Source organism: Chiloscyllium punctatum, chromosome 32 (assembly GCF_047496795.1).
Source record: "Chiloscyllium punctatum isolate Juve2018m chromosome 32, sChiPun1.3, whole genome shotgun sequence".
NCBI lineage: Eukaryota > Metazoa > Chordata > Chondrichthyes > Orectolobiformes > Hemiscylliidae > Chiloscyllium > Chiloscyllium punctatum.
This window is the reverse complement of record NC_092770.1, coordinates 52611722-52631654: the sequence shown is the minus strand read 5'-3', so window position 1 is coordinate 52631654 and position 19933 is coordinate 52611722. Positions and strand designations below refer to the sequence as shown.

The 19933-nt window shown below is 40.8% G+C and overlaps 1 protein-coding gene across 2 annotated transcripts in view; it reads left to right on the top strand.

Annotated features, from left to right (window-relative positions):
- scube1 (signal peptide, CUB domain, EGF-like 1) overlaps positions 1 to 19933 on the top strand; it is a 274231-nt gene that overhangs the window by 189408 nt on the left and 64890 nt on the right. For both annotated transcript variants that reach the window (XM_072552384.1, XM_072552385.1), the window contains one exon: positions 6654 to 6776. In XM_072552384.1, the coding sequence (XP_072408485.1) occupies positions 6654 to 6776 (123 nt within the window). The remainder of the gene's footprint in view (positions 1 to 6653; positions 6777 to 19933) is intronic.

Genomic DNA, 19933 nt, shown 5'->3' with positions numbered 1-19933 from the left:
GTGAGTTGCTGTAGTGTGTCTGGTTGATGTTATACAATGCTGCCAGTGTATTTGATTGGTGGAGGTAGTGACTATTTAAGGTAGTAGATAGGGTACCAATCAAACAAGTTTACCAATTGTTTTTGCACGTTCATCTCTCATCATCGAGACAACTGAAAAATGTTCCATCATACCCCTTCCTTTGGCATTGTAGCTGTTGAACAGGTTTTTGAATTTCAGGAGGTGTTCCTTGCTACAAAAATGCCAGCCTCTGATCGACCCTTATTAGCCACAGTATTGAAACAATTGGTCCAGTTCAGCTTTTGGTCTGTGGTAACCTTTAGGATGTTGAAAACCAGTATATTTATATTCATTGTTCCATAGAAAACAAAGCAGGAGTAGGCCATTTGGCCCATTTAGCCTGCTCCAGCTTTCATTAAGAGCATGGCTGATCTATCCATCATCTCAGCTGCTCCCACCTGGATGATCCCCATAACCTTTAATTCCCCTACCAGGTAAAAATCCATTCAACTGTGTCTTAAATATATTTAATGAAGCAGTCTGTACTGCTTCCTTGGGCAGACAATTCCATAGATTCACTACTGTCTGGGAAAGGCAGTTCCTCCTCATCTCTGCCCCTAATCTACTTCCCCTAATCTTGGGATGATGTCCCCTAGTCCTAGTCTTATCCATCAGTGGAATCCCTCTATCTTATCTAATCCTTTCATAATTTTATATGCTTCTATAAGGTCCCCTCTCATTCTTCCAAATTCTAGCAAGTAGAGTCCTAGGCAGCTCAACCTCCCAACATAGAGTAAGCCCCTCATCTCTGAAATCAACCTGGAGAACCTCCTCTGCACCACCTCCAAAGCCTGGATATCTGTTCTCAAGTAAGGAGACTAGAACTGCGCACAATACTACAGGTGCAGCCTCACCAATGCCTTGTAGAATTGCAGCAGAACCTCCCTGCTCTTAAACTCAAACCGTCTAGCAACGAAAGCCAATATTCTGTTTGCCTTCCCTGATTTCCTGTTACACCTGTGAATGAACTTTTGGCAATTCATGTACAAGCACTCCGAAGTCCCTCTGCACAATGTGCTGCAGTCTTTCACCATTTAAATAATACTCTGACCTACAACTTTCACTTCCAAAATAGATAATCTCACATTGCACTCCATCTGTCCAATCACATCTTAATCTCTTTGGAGTCCCTCCATATTCTCTGCACAGTTTGCCTTTACACTCAATTTAGTATCTTCAGCAAACTTGGATATGTTACACTTGGTCACCTCTTCCAAATCATTTATAATGAACAGTTGCATTAGGAAAGACAGGCTGGAAGGTAAGAGAGGTGGGATCACGCTCTTAATTAAGGATGAGATTAGGGTGATAAGGAGAGATGATATAGGATCTAAGGAGCAAAATATTGAATCCATCTGGGTGGAGATCAGGAATAGTAAATGGAAAAAGGCACTGGTGGGAGCAGTCTACAGGCCACCCAATAATAATGCTACACTGGCACAGACGATCAAGCAAGAAATATCTGACCCATGTAAGAATGGAACAGCAGTAGTCATGGGGGACTTTAACATGCACATTGATTTGCCAAATCAAGTTGATAGAGACAGTCTTAAAGAGAAGTTCATAGAACTCATCTGTGATAACTTCTTGAACAGCATATTACCATTGGTTTATGTGGTTGGTCCAGTTCAATTTCTGGTCAATTGTAACCCTGAGGGCATTGATAATAGGGCATTCAGTGAATGTTGACAGCAGATGAGATTCTCTCACTGGGGATGGTCATTTCCTGTTTGGGAATATTATTTGTCACTATTCAGATGCTCACAACGGTATAATTATCATTGTGTTAATATTACATGTATTACTTATATTGTAATTTTATAAAGAAGTATGATTTGTCTTTGAGCCAAAAACATTGTATTTGTATCACTGCCAGAGGGTATGTGGCAGATTTTTGTTGATTCAGGTCAGCCACACAAAAATCAGACAGACTGGTATGTTATCTCAGTAGCTGTTACAAAAGGGAGCCATTTGGAATTCATTTACCTCCTTGGACTAAAATGGGTTTTTGATGGCATGAAAATCCAAAGCTTCTGACACGTGCAAGAGACTGGAAGAAATCCCCTGCAGGGAATTCCAGCCTAATTGACCTGGTTTGTGCAACAGCCATTCATTAGAGGTAAGCATAGAAACCATTTTAGGTTTGATCTGCATAAACATCTGAAATTCCAAAAAGAAAATCGTCACAAAGACAACTAAGAGGCAACAACTTCAATAATTGCAACAATAAGAAAAATATCTTGGCAAAACAGTGAGTTTTGTTTTTCAGAAATTAACTGCACATCTGCCAACTTAGTCCAGGCAATCTGCAAGTGCCTTACCTGCAGAGTTATTAAGGTACAAGAAATCTTTCCTCCGTCTGAAACATGTTGATTCTAACAGCTACCTCTGGAACCATCATAGCTGCTGACTTTTGACTTCAAGGGTTAACCCCTTCAGTAAAGTAACAAGTCACTTCCTGGTCCCAAACCTCTGAGACTCTTCCGCATTTTCTCCTTAAAAGCATTCTTTGTGTCTTGCCTGCATTTGTTTTAATCTTGTGATCTTTATTTTTTAAATTAACAACATTATCCCTTTACAAACCAATCTTGAATTTCTTTTTAACCAAATGCTTGACTGCTGGTCCGTTTTAATTTGAGTCAAACAAATGTTTCGAGATGTTGGCTAAAGAAGCTGCATTTTTAAAAAAAAGCTACCCAGCCTTCAGGTCAACATCGACCACAACATCACACAACGCTGCCATGGCAACCCCTGCAAGACATGCCAGATCATTGACATAGATATTACCACCACACGTGAGAACATGACAGATGCTCATGTGACTCGGCCAATGTTGTCTACCTCCTATGGCCCATGCAGATAGGAGGTAGACAACACCATGCAGATGTTGTGACAACAGATGAATGGACACCACCCAATAATCGCCAGACAGGAATATTTCTTCCCAATTGGGGAACACTTCAGCGATCAGGGACATTCAGACTCGATCTTTGGGTAAGCATCCTCCCAAGGTGGCCTTCGATGTACACAGCAATGCAGAATTGCCAAGCAGAAACTGATAGCCAAATTCCATACCCATTCACACCTCAACTTGAGTTCATGTCACACTGCATGTAACTCCACCACACTTCTGTTTTTGTAAAATCTTCCTTATTGTCCTGTTTCACACCATCACCTGGGTAACTTGTTATGATCTCCCCACCTTAATTAGTTTGCACAGTTTTGGATTACTTCATAATTTGGTTAGACCACTAGCATGTGACCCTTATACCTATCATATTCTTCCAGCCACTTGGTTTGTCTCCAGCACCACATTATTTCTAATTTCTTGTAATTATCTCTCTGCCTCAATTAATCAGATTATAAATCATCCCATCACGTGTAAAGCTGTTGTCACTTTATTCACACCATCTGACACTCTTGATCACCAGCAGAGGCTTATTATCATTCAGCTTGCTGACACTCTACTCACATCCTTTGTATGACCTTTTGATCTTTCTGATTATAAGTTCTGTGCCCGGGTGTCCTGTCTTCACTTTACTTGACAAAGGGGCAGTGCTGTGAAAGCTTGTGATTCCAAATAAGCATGTTGGACTATAACCTTGTGTCATGTGACTTCTAACCTTGTCCACCCTAGTCCAGCACCTCCACATTACAATTCACAGACCACGCATCAGGCATGCCTAGAGGCTGAGAGTCAGCCTAGGTACGGATATTATCTGGGTCTTGCTACATATGGATGAAGATTGTTTAAGTATCTGAGGAGTCACAAAGTGGTTCTGAATGTTGTACAATCATCAGCAAACATTCACACTTCTGACCTTGAGATGGGAGGAAAATGGCTAGTGAAGCAGCTGAAGGTGATTGGGCCAAAGACATTATCCTGAGGAACTCCTGCAGAGATGTCCTGGAGCTAAGATGATTGACCATGATCCATCTCAGCCATTTTTTTTTGTGCTAGCTATGTCTCACTGAACCAGTGGAGAGCTTACTCGCAGATCCTGAGATGTTAGTGTTGTTAGGGCTCCTTGATGCCTCATAATGTCAAATGGTGCCTTGATGTCAGGGCTGTCACTTTTGCACCACTTCCATCTATGTTCAGATGAAGACTGTCATAAGGTTAGAGCTGAGTGGCCCAAGCAGAATTCAAACGGAATATCAGTGAGCAAGTTATCGCATAATAAATGATACTTGATAGCACTGGCAACCACCCCTTTCCATCACTTTATTCTCAATCATCAGTAAAGTACGGGCAGTAATTAACAGGTTTGGATTTGTCGTGCATTTTGTGGTCTGAACATATCTGAACAATTTGTTGACTGTAAGATGCAATTCAGTATGACTCTCAGGCTGTTGCTTGAATAGAGTCGGCCAGCTGTCTTAATTTTGTTCCTGAGGAAGACTTTGCAGGTTTGACGGGGCTGTGTGCACTGTTACCATTTTTATGGCCAAGGGCAATGCTGAGTGGTCTGTGAGGTTCATGTTTGATAGATTTTTCAGCAGATGGATATGAATGAATGTCTTGCTCACACCCCTCAGAATATTTAAGGATGGGTAACGTCAGCGATGTCATGGTCAGCGATATTCCTATCCCATGTAATGGTGGAAAGTGAAGCAAGCAGCATATAATTGCTGTGGTCTGCACCAAGATGGATGGCACCAAAACGTTGCCACGTCTTGTGATGGGAAAGTTCAACAACCCATCTTGCTTTGCAAATATCAAGACATGAGCTGCACACAGCGAGGTTGACAAAACTGATCAGATGATCTCCATTTTTTTTGAGGCATGGATCAGGAAAGTGGACAAAATGTCTTTGTGTAAGATGAGAGGATGTTGTTTGGATGACCCCAAAGAGTCTGATGAATGCTCACCCACTCACCAGTCTGCTTCTCTCATTGAAGCCTCACAGGATTTCACACTGCAGCATGGAAAACCTTCCTGGTGCTTTGATGATGTAGTGAGCTTGTTTGAAGACAGCACACTCAGCCAATTTTCAAAAATGGAGTTTGTCCAGTGCCACATCCCACCGTTTCTCTCTGCTTTTATCGTATCAGCTTAGTCTATTGTCAAGTGGAAATAAATTGAAAAGTAAAGATGTTTTACGACACATTTACCACATCATTGTGCTTTAATTTTTTTTAACCAAGTGTGTTTGTCAGCAAATCAGGTTACATGAGCTTCCTCAGCTAACTCAAAGCTCCATTTAACATGAAGGTGTGGGTAGATACCCTGTGATTCAACTTCATGTTATTTTACTGAAGATTATATAGAGTATGAGCTACAAGGTCACAGAACAGACAGTAAAGTACCCAAGTGTAGCAAATGGGCAGGTTAGTGAATGGTACACATTTTCATCAAAAGAATGCATGAAAGCTCAAGTAGAGATAGTGTTTTATTGTATTAACAATATAATAGTTTAATTGAAAATCTATTATCAGGACAGATTGTCATTCACAAGGCATTTATTGCATCTGAAATTGCCCCATAAAGGGATGGTTAGGGTAGATGCAGGTCAGATGTTTCCCCTGGTTGGGGGAATCTAGAACCAAGGGGCACAATTTAAAAAGAAGCTGGATGCCATTTAAGACCAAGATGAGAATTTATTTCAGGAGGATAGTTGTGAACCTGTGAAATTCTGTACTCCAGAGCATTGGGGAATCTCAGTCTTTGAGTATACTTAAAGTGGAAGTTGATAATCATTTGATCCTCAATGACATAAAGGGTGATGAGGACAGTGTGGGGAAAGGTATTAAAGTGTTCTTTCAGCCACAATTATCATAAATCCTTGAGCCGGCTGGATGAACTGAATGATCTACTCTGCTCCTGTTGTTATTTTGGACTTGCAAGTCCACTTCAGAAGATTAAAAGTCAATCAAGTTATTGTAAAACAAGTGTTCATATATTTCATGCTGAAAAATGATGGCAGGCCACCTTATCTATTGAACAGTAGATTCTTTTTCCTCAGGTAGTGTCCCCTTCGATTTCAGAACAATTGTCATCACCCACTTACATGTTGCCACTTATGACACCAAGCCTTAGTGTATTTACAGTAGTGCAGCTAGTGAATACTTTATAAATCATGTAATGGCACTCATTGTAGACTTCCTGTGAATATTCCCGCATGGAATACAATGGAGGAAAACCAAATACACTGTAATGAAAACTCTGGCAGCAGCAACTATTTGTTCCCCTGGCATTATGCAAAAGCCAGCTGAAGAAGGATTCTACTTGGATGATTCTACCAAGATTTATTTACCGAAGGTGTACCAGAACATTCTACACTTGTCTGTATACATTGAGGTCAGAATTTTAGATGGGGCAATATTAACAGCTAGGAACCTGAAATTGTGATTAATAGTGATGTATTGAAATAGGTAAAACAAAGGAAATCAGAAATCTTGTACCTGTCACATCCATAAACAATGGGTGGAAACGAAACTTTGTAACAAGAAATATTTGTTGAACATAATGTAATTGGAGGTAACACGTTAAGAATGTCTCCACTGGTTCACATTTTGTCTATGGACTCACAGCAGAATGTGGTATAAGTAATTTCTTCTAACAAACACTTTTGTGCTTTGTCTGCTTACAGATATTGATGAATGTTTAGTAAATAATGGTGGATGTGATCATTTCTGTCGCAATACTGTTGGCAGCTTTGAGTGCAGTTGTCGAAAAGGCTACAAGCTTCTGACAGATGAGCGATCTTGTCAAGGTCAGTCTCCGTTCACATTACGTCCTGTATCTCTTGTCTTGTTTACTCATAGCTGTCAAAAATGAGGTGCTTTTACAAGTATTTGAGAGAATCACAATCGTTGGGAACTAGTGTTCAGCATACAAAGAAAAGATTGCGTTTGTTTGTGTTCTAAGCTTCTTTAGAAAAAGAAGTTCCTCTTTGTTGTAGGGTGGACAGCATTTTATAGTCAGGCACATATGCAAGTGAGATCTCTAACACTTACATTAATAGTGTTATTTGACACTCGAGAGTAAGTTTAAAAAGTTTATGTTGGCATTTCAATGATAAAATGCAACAGGTTAGATTGCATGGCTGGGCAGAAAGTTGACAGCAACTGATCAGTTGCACATCACCTATTTCACTTGAATTCCTTTAACATTGACAGGCCCTGCATTAATCAAAGAGATGTACAGAATGGAAACAGAACTTTTGGTCCAACCCGTCCACACCGACCAGATATCCTAACCTAGTCCTGTTTGCCAGAATTTGGCCCATATCCCTATAAACCCTTCCTATTCATATACCCCTCCAATCACCTTTTAAATGTTGTAATTGTACACCCTCCAACACTTCCTCTGGCAGGTCATTCCATACACGCACCACCCTCTGTGCGAAAACATTGCCCCTTAGTCCATTTTAAAGCTTTTCCCTCATCTTAAACCTCTAGTTTTGCTCCCTGCACCTTGGGGAAAAGACCTTGTATATTTACCCTATTCATGCCTCTCATGATTTTATAAACCTCTATAAGGTCACCCATCAGCCTCCGGTGCACCAGGGAAAATAGCCCCAGCCTATTCAGCCTTTCCTTATAGCTCAAAGCCTCCAACACTCACAACATGCTTGTAAATCTTTTCTGAACCCTTTCAAGTTTCACAGCAGCCTTCCAATAGGATAGAGACCCAGAACTGAATGCAGTATTCTAACAGTGACCTCACCAATGTCCTGTACAGCTGTAACATGACTTCATGACTCCAATATTCAATGCACTGACCAATAAAGGCAAATATTCCAAATGCCACCTTCACTATCCAATCTACCCGAGACTCCGCTTTCAAGGGACTACGAACCTGAACTCCAAGGTCTCTTTGTTCATCAGCACTCCCCAGGATCTTACCACGGTGGCACAGTGGTTAGCACTGCTGCCTCACAGCGCCGGAGACCCGGGTTCAATTCCCGCCTCAGGCGACTGACTGTGTGGAGTTTGCACGTTCTCCCCGTGTCTGCGTGGGTTTCCTCCGGGTGCTCCGGTTTCCTCCCACAGTCCAAAGATGTGCAGGTCAGGTGAATTGGCCATGCTAAATTGCCCGTAGTGTTAGGTAAGGGGTCGATGTAGATGTAGGGGTATGGGTGGGTACGCTTCGGCAGGGCGGTGTGGACTTGTTGGGCCGAAGGGCCTGTTTCCACACTGTAAGTAATCTAATCTAATCTAATCTAATCTAATTAAGAGTATAAGTCCTGCCCTGATTTGCCTTTCCAAAACACAGCCTCTCACATTTATTTAAACTCCATCTGCCTTTCCTCGGCCCATTAGCCAATTTTATCAAAATCCCATTATACTCTGAGATAACCTCCTTAGCTGTCTGCTACACCTTTGATTTTGGTGTCATGTGTAAACTTCCTAACTATACCTCCTATGGTCACATCCAAATATTTTTATAAAGACGAAAAGCAGTGACGCAATACCAATCCTGTAGCACACTGCTATTCACAGGCCTCCAATCTGAAAAGCAACCCTCCACCATCACCTTCGAAACAGTTACGTTTCCAAATGGTTAGTTCTCCCTTTATTCCTTGCTGACCAGTCTACCGTGAGGAACTTTGTCAAAGGCCTTTCTAATGTCCATATAGATCGCATTTGCCCTCATCAATCCTCTTTGTCTCTTCCAGTTTCAGTGATCAGGTCTCTTCCAAATGGCCTCAGCTCAGATCGGGAGTGGAGATAGGTCACTCACCCTGATTTTGCCTGGCAGAGCTAGACATCAAACTAATATACGACAAATTTAGACCATGTAGAAAAGATCTGTTGTTTAAATCTGTTCTGTAAGTCTATGAAAAATATAAGTAATGGGTGAGAACTGTATTTGGAGACAATTATTTACATGATTTTTCTCGTGAATGTCTACGTTTTTTCTTAGATAATAAACAGCATGATGCAGTAATGTTTATTATGAGACCAAATTATAGGGAGAAAAGTATTTATGCAATGCACTCTTCTGATGCATTGACACACTGGGGTCATGGGACCAGGCTTAACTCCAGCTTTTATTGGCTTTAGGAGTCAAACCGAAGACTAATGAATTGACCTTGTCAGTAAAATGCAATCTGAGCTCAGGGTCAAAATCACTCAGCAGTTTTATGCCGACCTTTACATTGCTTCATAATTCTGAGTTCAGCAAGTTGATCAAATTCATATGTTAAAATTTTCACTCCAAATCTTCGAAATGGAATAACAAACCATTTTGACAAAATACTTTGGAGCCAAGCAGCAAATATTATTGGCTCCAAGTTTGTGGTTTGATTTCTCCCTTGGTTCCAACTTTGGTTCTATTTGCTCGTTGTTTGCTGATGTTGGATTTCAAAGGTTAAAATATTAGTGTCACAGATACTAAGCATTTCAAACATAAATTCACCTCTAATACAAATTCACCGTGGGCTTGGCTCTTGTCCACACGGAAGGGGCAGGTTGGGATTAGGAAGGTGCAGGAGATTTCAAGCCCTGCTCCCAACCTCAAACACATTGGGTGGAATCTTCTCACCTTTGCTTCTGCTGGAAAGACGGGCCCATTTTCTGACTGGCACCCGTCCAATTGATTTTATTGTCCCTCCTTCTCGGTACCTGCCTCCATGTTCCCTTGCCAATGAGGGCGGGTGAGTGGGATAACAGATCTAAAGCAATAATGAACAATGTCTATATGCAGAGCCCAGCTGCAATGTTTACAATAAAGACAAATCCAGCACCAGGGATTAAACTAACGTGCATGGAAGATGTGAAAAGGCTGTCCGCTGGACCACAGAATCTGGAAGTCTGAGGCTGGTGATTCATGTAACGAGGCACAAAGAGGAATACCTTTTCCCTGTTTGTCAGCAGAGGTACAAGTCCACCTCACAAAGCAGGCACAGCCTCAAGTTAGTGAGATCAGCACGAGTTGATTTGTGGTGCAGGAGAGCTGGATCCAGTGCCTGGAAGTGTTCAGTGATTCAATGTTGGCTGACAGAGTTAGTATCCTACAATGTAAAACCGCCAGCCATCACTCTCTCCCCTCCCTCACTTTCTCCTGCACAGCTCACTGAAGATCACACCTTGATGTCATACACAATTCTTTCTCTTCAGCTTCCTCCTTGAATCTCCAACTTGACAGTTATCATTCACATTAACTTTAAGACCTATTGTTTTCTCACTCCTGTTTTTCGGTAGCCATCCTCTATTTCTCAGCAATCTGTTCATCCCTTACATTGTGAATCTGATGCCTTTAAACTGGGTTACTGGAACGTAATGTGAGAAAGAGAGAGATTATCCATTTTGGCTGGAAGAATAGAGGAACAGAATATTATTGAAATGTAGAAGGACTGTAGAAAGCTACAGCAGAGGATTTGGGCTCCTTGGTGTGGAAATCATAAAAAGCTAGTGTCCAAGTTCAGGCACTAAGAAAAGGAAGTGAACTGTTGGCCATAATTTCATAAGAAATGGTGTAGAAAAATAGGGAGGTCTTGCTCAAACTATAGAAGGCACTGTCAATGCACATAAAGAATATTGTGAACCATTTTGATAGTCCTAAACAAGGAAAGACACTAGATTTGGAGGTAGTTCAGAAAGGTTTTGCCAAGATGATCCTGGGTATGGAGAGACTGTTATGTGAGGAGAGGTTGAGTAGATTACATTTAGCAAAATGAAAAGCAACCTCATTGAAACATAGAAGATTCACAGGGGTCTTGACAGGCTAGATGCAGAGAGGTGTTTCGCCCTTGTGGGAGATTCTAGGACCAAAGGGCAAAATCTCAAGTTAGGGAGCTGCCCATTTAAAACTGAGGTAAGGATCTTTTTCTTTCTCTGAGGGTAGTGAAGCTGTGGAATTTTTACCCAGATGGCTTGTGAGGCTAGATCATTAAGCATAGTCAAGACAGACAGATATCTTAATTGTACTGGGAATTATCATGAAGGGACAAAGACTGTAAAGTGGTGCTGAGGATAATTAGATCAGCCATAATGTTATTGACTGACAGAACAGACTCAATGGGCTGAATGGCCTGATTCTGCTCCTACGTGGGAATAAGGTGCCTACAACATCAAGATGGGCAGAGAACATGGTGGAGCTGCAGCCATGGCCAAACTGACCTTGTTAGAGGAAGAAACCCTCAAGACTTGCAGGGTGACATCTGTGCAGATCATTGGTGCTGGACAGATGGGGTTGTCCCGAAACATGGTGGCAGCATTCAAGATCATACTACCACTTGGTACTTAGTCATCACTCAAGTTAAATCAATGTCACAATAGCCTAGATTTCACAATCTGCTCAGTGCTAACCTGGAACCAAATTGACCCATGACAGCATTGGCTCTCTAAACTCTGACAAGAATGGGACTAGCACTGTCCCCCAGCACAAATGCACACACCTCAGTCAGTGTCTTGGATAGTGTTACAAGCTGGGTGAGGAGGGAGTCAAATGATTCCCCTTTTCCCCATTCCTCATTTCAACGCAATACTTTATTTTAAGCAATATACTTACTAGTTCAATGAGTGTTTAACTATTTCCATGCTGCGTAAAAGACACAAAACAAGTTTCTTCAGTTTCTAGGAGATAAAAGGGATGACTTTTTTTGTTAGAACCAAGTCAAAGAGAAAGATAAAAAAAATACTCTGCTATTCACACATATGCTTTGAGACCATCTCTCCCCCCCTCAGATTGAAAAATGGAAGGATCAATGAACAGTAAGTTGCTGATTTGATGAACCTCAGTGGCCCGGGATCAGTACTGAGGTGATTTCAGGATGTAACTGGAAGATTGGTTTTTATTGGAGACAGTAGCTGCAGGTTCATTTTTTAAAATCAATGTCTGCAGCACTGAAGGGTCACTAAAATAGCAGACAGGGTTTGAAACTTGTAGATCCTCTGGAAAGTGATCAGTCACCTTCAGTTTCTCATGTGCTTATCTTGGTCTGCAGAGGAACAACTTGCTAAAACGCACAGAAAGTCAGCTGGCTTGTTGTACAACCCATTTTCTCACTAATTGCTCAGTTACCCCAAATGTAATTGTGATAGTGTGGAATCCAGGTACATGTATGATGAGATGATGTCTGAAGAAATTCCTTTTGTAGCTAGAATCCTATTGTTCAGGTTTCTCTCCATTTGGCAACGGATGCAGATAGTTGGATGTTTTGCTGATGGGTAGGAGATGCACAATGAGTGGTCTTCTCAAAGTGCTTCCCCTTATTATCCTTGCCCTTCCCACCATTCCCTCACCTTGTGCCCCATGTGTTGTTTCCTGCCTCAGTGGCTGAGCTTGTTTTTACACAGGGAAAACGGGTTAGTCTTTGGCGGTATCCTCTGAGGCTGCAAAACCCAGAACATGTTCACCACGGGTGTCTGGAGTCCGAGCAGCCTACCTTCTAGATCTAAGGCGACAGAGTAGGGATCATGAAAATGAGATGGAAATCATCAGAAGTCATGGTCTTATTGTACAAAGAGAGCTACTTGGTTCCTTATTTCATTTTTAGCGATTAGCGACATCTGCAAACTTTGAAAGATTTTTTAAAAAGTTTGACACTATGTAATAAAACCAGTGCAGGCACAATGGACTGACTGTCATCCTCCTACGCTATCACAGTTCTGTAGTTCCATGTCTGTGTTTCACAGATACTCTTTATTTGATTCAAAGCACCGGTTTATATGAACTGCACACCAACGTGGCCTCTAATGTGGGGATTTCTCCAGTGACCCTGGTCCATTTAATTCTGGAGAATGGAATGAACTACCCAGGTGAGGAGGGAAAACTGTAAATGTGGTGATTGGCTGGTCATAGGGAAGTGGTTTGCTGATATTTGGGAAGGTGGGTTTTGCGAAAGGTGTGAGGGAACTTTTTCAAAGCTCTAAGCGTGCCTAGATAGACTATGGACTTTCAGGACATTTTCACCCCTCAAACTCTGGAAACCACTTCCACCAAGCTGGGAAAATTCTGACCGAAATCTTAGAAGATTTGTCAGTGAAAGGCAGGGAATGCTGCATTATTTGATGTTCCAGCTTTTGGATACAATATTAAACTAAGATCTAAATTGCCATCCAGGGTCCTTGTAAATGAGCCATACCCATATTTTAAAAAATAAGCTTCTTAACAAGCAGTTTTCTGACACTGATACCAGATTAACTAGTTACTTATTTGCTGCTGCTTGTGGAACTATGTTGAGCACTTTTGCCTGCATTGTAAGATTCTGCAATTCAAAAACCAACTATAATTTGGTTAAAAGTTAACATTGAACCAGGCCAATATACATTATTTTCAATGTGTTGAACACGAATGCTTTCCTCTTTCTACTATATTGGGTGTCTTCAATAGTAGCTAAACATTCAGCAGTTTATGGTATTACATTTTTGGAAACCATTGCATTGAAATTGAGCAAATCAAACTTACCATTGTTCAGTACATTTTATTGCACAAATGTATTTTTGCAAAGTTGATGTGAGATGTCAGTCACACAAATATTTGGCATTTTTATCAGGTTTATTCATTTTTGCTGTTTTCCATTTGAAAACAAACCAAAAGTCTATTGTTGAAATAATGCAACTTTGTGTGCCAAACTATGCCTTTTGGGAAGCACGGGTTTATATATGGCTAGTGATGAGTTACAAGACAGCGATTCTGTCATTCAGAATTGCATCAACCATTAGGATAATTCCCAAGACCATTGCAAAAATGAAGACTCATTAAGGTCAATGTGTGAAACATTTTCACAGTGTGTGAACTGCTATCAATTTATTTCAAAATTTACTCTTCTATAGTTGAAATAGCGAATACTGTAGGAACAGTGTCCTGTAAATGAAAGGGTGATAAAGATAATTAAGAATGTTGTATAATGATTGTTGAGTACAAAATTTTGTTTCGTAGTGGAATGCAACAATATTCCATACAGAGTATTGTTAATATTTCATTGTATAGTATTGCAGTTTTTTGCAAATCTGAGGATTGTGAAAAAGTAACTGCATATTGTATATATCTTTTTCATCTCTGATCAAAATAAAATGTTCTCATTTCGGACGCTGGGTTGCCCCATGAGCTCCTTGATTTGCTGCAAAATACTTCTTGTAACACTGTCAGCTATTGCATAAAGTATGCCTTTATAATTTTCTTCCTTGTTTAATGCTCATTTTTTTCCTGCCTTTGTTCATCTATCTTCTTTTGCTCCTTATTGATGATTACTTTCTTTTTGTTATGTGGTTTACCTTTTTGTTTAAAGTGCTGAAGTTACAATGTCAACGGTGGCTCACTGATGATAATCTTAGCTCTTAATCAGAATATTGAAGGTTCAAGTACCATAGAAGACCAGAGCGTCTAATCTAGACTGACACTTCAGTACAGTACTGAACAAATACTGCCGTGTCAGAGGTTCCATCTTTCAGATGAGATTGTAAACAGAGGGCCCGTCTGTCCTTTTGAGTGGAATTAAATGAGTCCAGAACAGTGTTCGTAAAGACAAGCAAGAGGCACCTTGGCTATGAGTGAGGGCAGGAGTTTGGAGTGGATGAGAGGGGTGGCCAGGTTGAGGTAGTCTGTGTCATCTTGCCAATATACTGTACAAGATCTAGGCCTCAGGCAGCATTATAAACATAAATGTATCTGGTGGTTGTCTCATTTATTTTTGAGAGCTAGCTGGGGTGCAGTACCACTTTTCTTATATTTTTAACAGCAACTATACTTCAAGTGAGTTTCAGTTCCGGTACCATGTTTTGAAATGCTCTGAGAATGTGATTAGTGTAATAGATATGATGGTTCTTCCTTTAAAATCTGGTATATAAATTGCTTGACCATTTCATTGAATGTAGTACAGAGAAAATCCTTACTGTATCAACTGCCCTAATTCAACAATATTTTCCTTTAAACTATTATTCCAAAGCATAATACAGCTAAGATATGGATATTTAAACACCAATAAATGGGTTGAATTTTCCCGTTTTTAGCCTGTTTTATCACGTAAGATTCATGGCACAGTCATTGTCCATGATGACTTTCCTCTGCCTTCTGTTCTCTCTTTTTTTAATTTACTCAGATGTGGGTGTTGCTGGCTGACCAGCATTTTATTGCTCATCTCAAGTTGTCCTTGATAAGGTAGTCAAGATTTATTGTGGTGCTGAAAAAGCACAACAGGTCAGGCAGCATCCGAGGAGCAGGGAAATCGATGGTTCAGGCAAAAGCCATTCATCAGGAATGAGGCTGGGAGCCTCGGGGGTGGAGAAACCTTGAACTGCTGCAGTTTACCTCCTGTAGGTTGATGTGCAATGCCCTAAGGGAGGGAATTCTGGGATTTTGACCCAGTGATAGTGAAGAAACAGTGATATATTTCCAAGTAAGTGGTTTGGAAGGGAACTGGCAGGTGGTGGTATGCACATGTATTGGCTGCCCTTATCCTTCCAGATGGAAGTAGTCATGGGTTTTGAAGGAGCTGTCTGAGAATCTTTGGTGAATTTCTGCAGTGCATCTTATGGATAGTGCACACTGCTACTACTGAACATCAGTGGTGAAGGGAGTGGATGCTTGCAGGTGCATTGCCAGTCAAGTGAGTTTCTTTGGCCTGGATGGTGTCAAGCTTCTGGTGTGTGTTGGATCAGCACCCATCTAGGCAAGTGGAAAGTATTTCATCACATTCCTGCCAGTAGATGTTGGGCAGGCTTTGTGGAGTCATGTCATTAATTGTGCCACCAGCATCTATGGCATCTGTCTCGTGGAGTTGTGTGGTGGGAGAGGTCAAAGCACTTGCCACTGATGGGACTTTGCAATGTTCATGCTGCTGGTGCTAAATGTCAAATCCAGTTCAGCACCACTTCAGACACTGCAAGCCAAGTCTTTTACACTCTGGTCCTGCACCATTATCCCAAAGGAGTAGACCAAGTAGGGGCATTAATACTTGGATCACTGATAGGGATCTCAAGGTGCTCGTGGACACCGGTAAATGAGATCAGGGCTCCAGACTGGGCCCAGTGTGGTGTGGAGTTAGGGCTCAGTGTGGTGTGGAACCTGGGCCGAGATAGTGACCTATGTTGTCCCAGGTGAACCAGGATGCCTTGCAATGCAGGAAGAAAGTTCATCATCTTCAGCACTTTGTAAATGTCATCATTATCTCTCTGTTGCCTCGCACTCACAGGGCTGCCATTGCCATGCTTCTCACTAAGACTCAAGGATTCCAACTCTCTCACCATTGCATGCATCATGCTGCTCAGCAGCTCTCATCAACCTCATCCCTGCAAACTACTACCCTCCTGCCCTCTTTCCTTCCTGTGGCTATCTCACCACTTCTCCTGCTCATACATCACCACCACTTGCTCTTCTGTACACTTGCTTCAGGCTCAGTTACTCCCTAAGTGTCACTGCAGGGATGTCTCGCCCAGTCTCTAGGCTGGCATGTCTGTTATTCCTGAACTGTTTGCACTTGACCTGTAGGATTGATCATGGCCCAATTCCTAAACTGGAAAGTCAAGAATCCCCCAGACTCTAGTAAGACTAATTAGCTGATTGATCGTGGCCAACATAGTGCACTGAGGTTAGACAAACCGCTTAACCTTACTACCTCATGTTGTGGTATCGGCTGGCTGATCATAGACCCCCTTAATCCTTCCAAGAGCTGCATCCCTTTGACTTTAACTCATGGCCCTTTGACCCCCATGTAGAGTGTTTACTGCATAAGCTGCTGATACATGAAGCAGGTATGCCATTTCTGTAGTGTGCTATATGGTAAGGTATCCAGCCCCTTGACTGTCTGTCTAGTGTTTGCAGGCTGTCTGCCTCTCACTCTGAGTTTATTAAAAAAAAAGCAGTGCCTGCCACAGAGACTGGCAGCCTTCAAATGAGTGAATGCTAAAAGCCATAAGGTTCATGTATTGCATGCAAAGTGATGTGGCAGAAAGACATGATTTGCTCATGTCCTTGAGTTTGAAAATGAAATCCTAAAGGCTGGAGTGGTGTTTGTGTGAATCCAGAAGCAGGTCTGATGATGTGGCAAGGTTTGTAGTTGCTGCTACCAACTGGCTTGGAGGGAGGGTGGAGGAGACCACAGTTCATGGAGCGGCATTTTAATGAAGACAGAGTTAGATGAAGGTCCAGAGAAGCAAGCAATATGCCACATTATAGCTCTACCTTCAGGAATTTGCACCACGTAGTTTCTCCAGGGAAGAGAGAAGAATTTGAAGCTGTGCAGAAGTGAGGTGAGGTGTAATAATGTGATACAAATGGATGAAAATAAAGGAGTCATTTTTAAGATTCGGATTTCTCCATTTAAACCTTCAAGGGAAATAGGAATTTCCAACATTAAAATTGATTGATTGTTTTTCATTTTTGCTGTTTTTTACCCCCATTTCCCATTATTGTCCATGCTACTGTGTTTTCCTCAAAAGAAACACAAAGCATTAAGACTTCTATACATGAAAATTCTTCTCAATAATTACCTCAGCCTCCTCACCTCACCCAGCATCACCAACTACCTTTTGAAAGAGGTAACCTTCGCAGGATGAGTCTTATTTGACCTTGTCCTGGCAATGGGAGGGACAATAAAAGGTGGCTTGGCCAGGAATGTCCACATCCCATGAATGAAAATAAAATTTACATCAAATCATCTTTTGTAATCTACAACAAAATTTAATGTATGTAAGGCAGCATTCTAATTACTTACTTTTGAGTTATCAAGTGTCTACATGTGCATGTATTTATCGAACTTAACATGCATGTAAATAAGTAGGTTCAGATTTTGATTTTCTGTTAACTCAATATCAGTCACTGCTGAATTTTGTTAGCATTTTATAATTTGTATTAAGTTGTGCTTAAATATATGACTAAACCCTTCATTAGAAAGGAGAGGAGAAAAGCAACTACCTTTCCAGAAGCAACCCATTGGCCGATGAGCAGGAAGAAAGGGACACATGTTTTTCCACTCTGATGCAAGTTAAATTAACTGCTTATCCAAATACTGTTTGTTAGTCAATCATCTGGAAAATCCTAACAAGAGACTGCTCTTCAAAAACCTTCATTTAACAGCTAGAAAGGTGCAAAAACCTATTAACTCGCACTCAGAATAAACTGACCTGAGGATTTGCTGCTTGATCAAGCGATGTACCAATCATAACTGAAGTGAACTTTTCTGAATCATGGTAATTAACATGACTGACAGCTGTCCCATTTTGCTTAATTTTAATCAATAATCTTCAATTTCTATGCACACTCATCTGAGCAACATTACAGACTATTAAAAAAAAACAAAGTCCTCTGGAAAGGAGATAAATTGTAAATTACTCTCCTAGGTACAATAATGTACTAAATGCTTTTAGCTTTCAGCCCTAGGTATGGCCAAATTCCAATGCTTCTGGAATATGGCAATCATCATCTTCAGAATTAATCAAGTGTTTCAGTGTGGGCTATTATAGATATTTAAGCTGCTGTAACATTGAGGTTCTGCAGGCTACATGATGGGATGATTTAACACAGACTGATGGGAAAAGACGGATGTTGTAATTGTCTTTTTAGAGGTATTTTATCAATAGACAAGAACCTTGTAATGCACACACAGCTATGCTTCTGACCACAGGATATTTTTAAAGTATTTATATAAGCCATATCCTTCAATAGTTGCATGAAAACACCTTTTTTATCTAAATATTCAGACCTGCTCTTAGGAAAATCTTATTTCATGGAACATAATTGCATAGTCAAAATTCACTGGCATTTAGGTCTTGTGACACTAACCTTTTCCATATATATTAACACATTCAGACTGCTATAAAAATCTGAGTATCTGAAAGTGATGCTTGTTTTCCTATTCACTAAGATACACAAAGGAACTTTTAAGTAATGCCTAAGTTGACTGGGGAGGGAGTGGTCTTCATACAAACCAGAAATGGTAAGTAAGCTGTGTGTTCACACCCTGTCCAAGTCACTGCTTTGGAAAAGAAAGTTGAGTAAGTTATATTGAGTAGGCTGCAATTAATCATCACCAGCCTTGACCACCACACTAAGTCAATTTTATACATGCATTTTTTTTAAACTCAAGACTGAGCTTGCTATGAAAATCTACAGTTACTAACACTATGCAGCAAAGCTAAGCTTTATTTTGTATTTTGGACTGTCTTAACAAAATACTCACTCGTAATCTGCTCAGCTCAGAATAACTGAGGCAATAATAGGATTTCTGTGATAATAACTATTATTTTTCTTGTTTCTACGGATGACCGGTGGCATACGCTATTGTGTCTTTAGGCGAAAGTGAGTATAGCAGATGCTGGAGATCAGAGTCAAGATTGGAATGGTGCTGGAAAAGCACAGCAGGTCAGGCAGCATCCGACGAGCAGGAAAATCAACGTTTTGGGTCTGAGGCCTCATTCCTGATGATGGGCTTTTGTCCGAAACGTCGATTTTCCTGCTCCTCGGATGCTGCCTGACCTGCTGTACTTTTCCAGCACCACTCTAATCTTGGCTATTGTATCTTTGGCAATTTTCACTTATTGGTGGATCTCCTGTGTGTTGAATCAAAGGATAGGAGCCTGCATTACCTCAGTGTCTGAAGTTAGAAAAAACTCTGTTGATAGCCTGAAACTCACTTTCAATGCTTTCTGTTCCCACTCCAAAAGATCAAATTTGAAGACAATCAAGGATCTAAAGGCAGTATATGAATGAAAGTTGTTGCAAGAAACTGAAAGCAAACCAGTTAGGTAGCATAAAAAAATGATGGAAGTTTAGGCTAAAGTGAGCTATTCAAATAACTAAAATTATCTAGCTGATCTTTTATATCTTTCCCCACTCACAAAACTAGCCATGCCCAATCTCCTAAACATGAATATCCCTCAATTGCACTTGTTCTTGGGGCAAGTGACCTCAAAATAGCAACCAAATATTTAGGTCCAAGATTAAACACTCATTATTCAGTCATCTCTGTTAAAATTTTAAAGT